At 44.0% G+C, this 8,316-nt stretch overlaps 1 protein-coding gene across 1 annotated transcript in view; it reads right to left on the bottom strand.

Moving 5' to 3' along the window:
- Nucleotides 1–4,850: 4,850 nt before the first annotated feature.
- Nucleotides 4,851–8,316, bottom strand: part of LOC109973005 (serine/arginine-rich splicing factor 4-like) — a 10,842-nt gene continuing 7,376 nt past the window's right edge. The window contains exon 3 of the mRNA XM_020622290.1: nt 4,851–5,010. Within this exon, the coding sequence (XP_020477946.1) occupies nt 4,851–5,010 (160 nt within the window). The remainder of the gene's footprint in view (nt 5,011–8,316) is intronic.

Here is an 8,316-nt window from a genome sequence, read left to right as displayed (position 1 = left end):
TGTTTCAGTGTACATTCGGGGAATAGCTACGTCTTTGAAATATTTGCGGCTTGGCAACGTGTATCTTGGATCAACAGTGCGAAGCATTTTTAGGAACCTGGCTTTTCGATGGTGTATATGGGAACCATGTCCTTAGCGATATGAAACGCCACAGCATCTGTAATTTCTTGCCATCGGGGCACCTTTTTGTCATATGGAGTGGCATTGGAAAATGATGCCGCTAATGACATCTGGCGTTTTGCTATTTTAGGTTGCCCCGTTGCACTTGGCTTGTTTTCTTTTCTTAACTTTGAGCATTCTTCCCATTCTACTTGATGTCTTTGTCGCAAATGTTGGAATAAATTAGTGGTGCTGCCACTGCCGGTTGCAACGGACTTTCGACATATTTTGCATTTGACAAAAGTTTGTTCGACGTCTGACCTCTCAAAGCCTAACCATTTCCAAACCACAGAGGAAACGTTACTACTTTTTTTTGGCACAAGGTCATCTTGATGTGAAGAGCCACCCATCTCCATGATGTTTTTCTATAGCCTATTACGTTCCTTCATAGAGTGCTCTCACACGTAAGCGGTTAATTAGGCGCGCCATCATGTGGTCGGACAATATTGCCTTTTAATTATTCTGCCATTGGTGCAATGACAATGTATCTATTTTTTATTATAATTAAAAATCGCGATACCTCGATTTAAGAAAAAAAAAAATCGCCTTAAAACGTAAATTCGAATGAATCGATAGAATCGCCCAGCCTTAGTTTCTACTATCCAAAAACTATAATTACAGTGGGTACGGAAAGTATTAAGACCCCCTTAAATGTTTCACTCTTTATTATATTGCAGCCATATGCTAAAATCATTTAAGTTCATTTTTTCCCCTCATTAATGTACACACAGCACCCCATATTGACAGAAAAACACAGAATGTTTGACATTTTTGCAGATTTATTACAAAAGAAAAACTGAAATATCACATGGTCATAAGTATTCAGCCCCTTTGCTCAGTATTTAGTAGAAGCCCCCTTTGGAGCTAATCCAGCCATGAGTCTTTTTGGGAATGATGCAACAAGTTTTTCACACCTTCATTTGAGTCCAGCTGTGTTTGATTATACCGATTGGACGTGATTAGGAAAGCCACACACCTGTCTATATAAGACCCTACAGCTCACAGTGCATGTCAGAGCAAATGAGAATCATGAGGTCAAAGGAACTGCCTGAAGAGCTCAGAGACAGAATTGTGGCAAGGCACAGATCTGGCCAAGGTTACAAAAACATTTCTGCTGCACTTAAGGTTCCTAAGAGCACAGTGGCCTCCATAATCCTTAAATGGAAGACGTTTGGGATGACCAGAACCCTTCCTCGAGCTGGCCGTCCGGCCAAACTGAGCTATCGGGGGAGAAGAGCCTTGGTGAGAGAGGTACAGAAGAACCCAAAGATGACTGTGGCTGAGCTCCAGAGATGCAGTCGGGAGATGGGAGAAAGTTGTAGAAAGTCAACCATCACTGCAGCCCTCCACCAGTCGGGGCTTTATGGCAGAGTGGCCCGACGGAAGCCTCTCCTCAGTGCAAGACACATGAAAGCCTGCATGGAGTTTGCTAAAAAACACCTGAAGGACTCCAAGATGGTGAGAAATAAGATTCTCTGGTCTGATGAGACCAGGATGGAACTTTTTGGCCTTAATTCTAAGTGGTATGTGTGGAGAAAACCAGGCACTGCTCATCACCTGTCCAATACAGTCCCAACAGTGAAGCATGGTGGTGGCAGCATCATGCTATGGGGGTGTTTTTCAGCTGCAGGGACAGGACGACTGGTTGCCATCGAGGGAAGGATGAATGCGGCCAAGTACAGGGATATCCTGGACAAAAACCTTCTCCAGAGCGCTCAGGACCTCAGACTGGGCCGAAGGTTCACCTTCCAACAAGACAATGACCCTAAGCACACAGCTAAAATAACGAAGGAGTGGCTTCACAACAACTCCGTGACTGTTCTTGAATGGCCCAGCCAGAGCCCTGACTTAAACCCAATTGAGCATCTCTGGAGAGACCTGAAAATGGCTGTCCACCAACGTTTACCATCCAACCTGACAGAACTGGAGAGGATCTCCAAGGAGGAATGGATCCCCAAATGCAGGTGTGAAAAACTTGTTGCATCATTCCCAAAAAGACTCATGGCTGGATTAGCTCCAAAGGGGGCTTCTACTAAATACTGAGCAAAGGGGCTGAATACTTATGACCATGTGATATTTCAGTTTTTCTTTTTTAATAAATCTGCAACAATGTCAAACATTCTGTGTTTTTCTGTCAATATGGGGTGCTGTGTGTACATTAATGAGGGGAAAAAATGAACTTAAATGATTTTAGCATATGGCTGCAATATAACAAAGAGGGAAAAATTTAAGGGGGTCTGAATACTTTCCGTACCCACTGTAGTATAAAAGAGCAATGTCAGAGACAGTTTTTAGATTCATGAGATTTACTTTCTTATAGTGATTAAATAAAATTTCTAATGTAAAGGGATTTTTCCATGAAAGGAACCCAAGAAAACATGTCATGCCAAGTAACGCTCGTCACAGGTTCTGTGTTTGTTTACACTACAGTGCGCATGCTTTGGAGGTGCATTCTGGGAGCTAAATGTCGTCCCTCCGGAGGTAGTACTAAAATCAAGCAACGGGAAGGTGATGGGGGAGGGGGTGCGTGCACACAGAGCAGTCGCTGTGATCAGTTAAATGTCTGTGTCTTAGCATTACAAGAACCATGTGTAAATACACAGCTGACCTGTGTGAGGGGGGAGCAGCCCCTCCCTCCTCTAAACAGAAACTGACAGAGAGGAAATACAGTGGAGAAACAAAACATGATGGTCGGCGTCAACCGCGGAGCCTACGCTTGTGATGGTTAAGGGAAGTACAAGGTGCACTGCTTGTTAGGTTCCCATAGTGGAAACGCAGCAAAAAAGGAGGCTGTGCAAATTAACTAAAAACTTCACAAACACAGCACTGTCACCATTCCTACTGAATAACGTGTAACTGACTTCACTAAAAGTTACCTGTTACACAACAGACTGTTATACATTGGATTTTAACCTTTGCGCATGTTATCACAGTCACAAACTTAAACATTTAATTGAACGAGGCTGCAGCAATTAAGTGAAAGTGGCTGCTGTCTGTGGCTGCATCCTGCCCTCTCTGCTGGGTACACAGCTGCTCTGCTGCAGTGGAGCCACTGGTCTCAGCCTCCACGTCCACAAAGATTCCATCTGTTTTCACACACACAGCTCCACTAGCGTCTCCATTTTCTTCCCGTTCACAACAATCAGCTTAACTTGCACCGCAGTGGTTTTAGCGGAATGAAGAGGACCAGACGTTTAGACCGCAAGGAGGGTGAAGACATCACGTTTGTACAACAGATGTGTGATTAATTACTCTCTCCATTACTGCTGGTGTTGTATATTATATCAAGTGTTTGTGTAAAATGCGACCTCGTGCCTTTGAGAGACGGGGAGGGAGGCGGGCTCACACACACAACAAAAAAGCTGAGCTGACAGTCGGCTTTACTTTTGCTGTCATCACTTATGTTAAAATATATGCAAACCACTGAAATGTTTTCTCTGCTGCCTAACAACCGGGTCAGACAGCATGAGGTTAATAAAAGTTGCTGTTAATTGGTATCATCTGAGTGTAGTATTGGACAACTTTTACAAGTCTAATAGAGAATGGTATCGGACCAGATACTTGTATCGGCTTCGGTGCATCTCTAGTAGAAACCCTTGAAATCTGACTTAAGGCTGGATCTTCTTAGAGCAAAAAAAAGAGTCTGTAACCCAAGATCTGGAAGTAACTGAATACTTGGTCTGAGTCATCTCTTTTTTTTTTTTTATTCTGACTCTTCATGATGTTACTAAACTTTTTCAGTTTCAGACTGGATATTACTGAGACAAACGTCTTGCACTTGACATCTTTAGCCCCTTTTCCACCTACTGGTACCTATTCAACTCTCAGTACCAGGTGCTTTGCTTTCCACTTCAGATAGTGAGGCCTCTGTCACCATAAACTGTACCCTCTGTAACACTCAAGAGAGAAGTGGCAGCTACTACTATGGATGAATAAAGAACGAGCGACTGGTGTCATCACATGTAAAAATCCAGATTCATTGCTGGCAAGACTGTGCGTAGTAACGATGAATTTCTCTGGCCAGTCGCTGTCCTGCAGTGTTTACACATCACCATTTGGCATCGACTAAGCTCACCTGGAACCCCAATGAAGGCAATACCAAAAATATTAAGGTGAGTACAGTTGAGAGGAACTGGAAAATAGGCTTTTGGCTTCCTTTAATTTCTCCATACTGGTATCAAACGGGTCTGGCTCTGCAGTACTACTGAAATATTACTGTAAATACCCAGGCCAAGTCCCAGTGATCAACCGACAGACAGATTTGTCTGAATTAAAAGGTAAAACCCCATCAACCCTGCACCACCCTACCTTCACTGACGGCGAGTCCTCAGAATCATTCCGTTTCTTCAGTATAGATTTTGTCGGCTGACTCAGCATCTCCTCCAGCTCCTTCCTACGTCGAGCCATCTTCAACTCCTTAAACACTTTCTTGGACTTCTTGTCGCTGTCATCTGCGCTGCAGCTGCTGCTCACACTGGGGCTGCGACTTTGACTACGACTTCTCTGCCGGCTCTTACTACGGGCGTGACTCGCTGCTTTGTTATAGCTCTGCCCTCTCCCTCTGGATCTAGACCAGCTGTGGGGGCGACTCTTGCTGCGACCGCGGCTTTTGGCCCGACTCCGGTCCGGACTGCGGCTCTTGCTCCTCACTCGGCTTTTGCTCCGTCCCCGACTCTTAGCTCGGCCCCGGTCTAGACTCCGGCGTCTGGACTCGGGGTTGGGCTGCGGGGCTGGCTCCTGCTCCGGCCTCGACTCTTGTCCCGGCTCCGGCTCCGGCCTCGACTCTTGTCCCGGCTCCGGCTGCGAGGTCGGCTTCGGCTGCGCTCATACTCAGGGCGAGGAGGATAATCTCTGTACAGAAAAACCAGTTTATGTGGACTCAATGCAAAAACCAGAGACCACTGACTTCACTGTCACACAAAGCAGGATCCTGCAGGTGCAGTCTAATCTGTCCCAGTCTTTGACTACTGTGGCTCACAATGACTGAATGTGTAACAGCTTTTGTTAAGAAAAGTGTTATGGAACATGATGGCGTCGCACTAGTGGCAGCCTCACGCAGCAGTTGATTTTATTCTTTATTATGTTCTGGCTGTTTTTTTCCATCTATTTATTTTACAGTTGATAATTATACTTTTTTACCTCAGAGTCCATTTAGTTCTGCATATAATTTACCTATAAACTCTTATTTCCTACCTCACTGTTGCTGCAGCTGCTGTAACAATCCAGTTTCCCTCTCAGGCCCAGTAAAAGTTATTTACTGATAAATGAGAGCTAAAAAAAATGTTCTCAACTTTTGCACAAGTCACAGTTAATGTCTGATTATTTTCTGTTTTTAAGCTGATGAAAGAACATGTAACATGGCTTTAAGGTCCGTCTGCTGCTGGAGTTTATTTATGCCTTTTACCTTCAAAAACCAAGTAGACGTGATTTGTCCAGAAGTTTCTATACAACTGTAGATGTCGTCATCCTCCCTCTCTGATTCCTGTCTGCTGTCTCTTACTCAGCACTGGAGCGAGTGATGGATAAAGCGAAGCCTTTGCAAGCACTGAACCAATATGACGCAGCTACAGTGGTGTGAAAAAGTGTTTGCCCCCTTACTGATTTCTTATCTTTTTGCATGTTTGTCACACTGTAATGTTTCAGATCGTCAAACAAATTTATATATTAGTCAAAGATAACACAAGTAAACACATCATGCAGTTTTTAAATGAAGGTTTTTATTATTAAGGGAAAACAAAATCCAAAACTATAGATCCCTGTGTGAACAAGTGTTTGCCCCCCTGTCAAAACACTGGTTTATCGCACCTGAGTTCAATTTCTCTTGCCACACCTGTTCGCAATCAAGAAATCACTTAAATAGGACCTGCCTGACAAAGTGAAGTAGACCAAAAGATCCTCAAAAGCTAGACATCATGCCGAGATCCAAAGAAATTCAAAAACAAATGAGAAAGAGAATAATGGAGCTCTATCAGTCCGGAAAAGGTTATAAAGCCATTTCTAAAGCTTGGGGACTGCAGCGAACCACAGTGAGAGCCATTATCCACAAATGGCGAAAACATGGAACAGTGGAGAACCTTCCCAGGAGTGGCCAGCCGACCAAAATTACCCCAAGAGCGCAGCGACAACTCATCCAAGAGGTCACAAAAGACCCCACAACAACATCCAAAGAACTGCAGGCCTCACTTGCCTCAGTTAAGCTGAGTGTTCATGACTCCACCATAAGAAAGAGACTGGGCAAAAATGGTTTGCATGGCAGAGTTCCAAGACGAAAACCACTGCTGAGCAAAAAGAACATAAAGGCTCGTCTCAGTTTTGCCAGAAAACATCTTGATGATCCCCAAGACTTTTGGGATAATACTCTGTGGACAGACGAGACAAAAGTTGAACTTTTTGGAAGGTGTGTGTCCCATTATGTGTGGCGTAAAAGTAACACCGCATTTCAGAAAAAGAACATCATACCAACAGTAAAATATGGTGGTGGTAGTGGGATGGTCTGGGGCTGTTTTGCTGCTTCAGGCCCTGGAAGACTTGCTGTGATAAATGGAACCATGAATTCTGCTGTGTACCAAAATATCCTGAAGGAGAATGTCCGGCCATCCGTTTGTGACCTCAAGCTGAAGCGAACTTGGGTTCTGCAGCAGGACAATGATCCAAAGCACACCAGCAAGTCCACTTCTGAATGGCTGAAGAAAAACAAAATGAAGACTTTGGAGTGGCCTAGTCAAAGTCCTGACCTGAATCCAATTGAGATGCTGTGGCATGACCTTAAAAAGGCAGTTCATGCCCGAAAACCCTCCAATGTGGCTGACTTACAACAATTCTGCAAAGATGAGTGGGCCAAAATTCCTCCACAGCGCAGAGAAATTGAACTCAGGTGCGATAAACCAGTGTTTTGACAGGGGGGCAAACACTTGTTCACACAGGGATCTATAGTTTTGGATTTTGTTTTCCCTTAATAATAAAAACCTTCATTTAAAAACTGCATGATGTGTTTACTTGTGTTATCTTTGACTAATATATAAATTTGTTTGACGATCTGAAACATTACAGTGTGACAAACATGCAAAAAGATAAGAAATCAGTAAGGGGGCAAACACTTTTTCACACCACTGTATGTTGAAAACGGTTCACCATTTCAAAGTTGCACATGGCGACACCTGCTGCCAAAACCTTGATAGTGCTTTTGCAGAGGAAGAGTAAATATAATAAGGATAATCACTTTATTTGGCCAAGTATGTTACACACATACAGAATTTGTTTCCGGTAAAGAGCCGAGGCAGCAATCCGTGGCGCCTATTCACACCGATGGCTTTAACCATCAGGGGCAACTTGGGGGTTCAGTGTCTTGCCCAGGGACACTTCGACATGTGGACCGCAGGCACCATGACGCTCTACCCACTGAACCACAGTCGTCCCATGACACTTCAGTGAAATACAATGTAAGTAGACTTAATGCTATTATTATTTTGCTTAATTAAGTTTACAGTGGGTACGTAAAGTATTCAGACCCCCTTAAATTTTTCACTTTTTGTTATATTGCAGCCATATGCTAAAATCATTTAAGTTCATTTTTTCCTCATTAATGTACACACAGCACCCCATATTGACAGAAAACTGAAATATCACATGGTCATAAGTATTCAGACCCTTTGCTGTGACACTCATATATTTAACTTAGGTGCTGTCCATTTCTTCTGATCATCCCTGAGATGGTTCTACACCTTCATTTGAGTCCAGCTGTGTTTGATTATACTGATTGGACGTGATTAGGAAAGCCACACACCTGTCTATATAAGACCCTACAGCTCACACTGCATGTCAGAGCAAATGAGAATCATGAGGTCAAAGGAACTGCCTGAAGAGCTCACAGACAGAATTGTGGCAAGGCACAGATCTGGCCAAGGTTACAAAAAAAAATTTCTGCTGCACTTAAGGTTCCTAAGAGCACAGTGGCCTCCATAATCCTTAAATGGAAGACGTTTGGGACGACCAGAACCCTTCCTAGAGCTGGCCGTCCGGCCAAACTGAGCTATCGGAGGAGAAGAACCTTGGTGAGAGAGGTACAGAAGAACCCAAAGATGACTGTGGCTGAGCTCCAGAGATGCAGTCGGGACATGGGAGTAAGTTGTAGAAAGTCAACCATCACTGCAGCCCCCC

Source organism: Monopterus albus, unplaced genomic scaffold (genome assembly GCF_001952655.1).
Source record: "Monopterus albus unplaced genomic scaffold, M_albus_1.0 scaffold277.1, whole genome shotgun sequence".
NCBI classification, from domain to species: Eukaryota; Metazoa; Chordata; class Actinopteri; order Synbranchiformes; family Synbranchidae; genus Monopterus; species Monopterus albus.
This window is presented reverse-complemented; position numbering and strand designations above follow the sequence as displayed.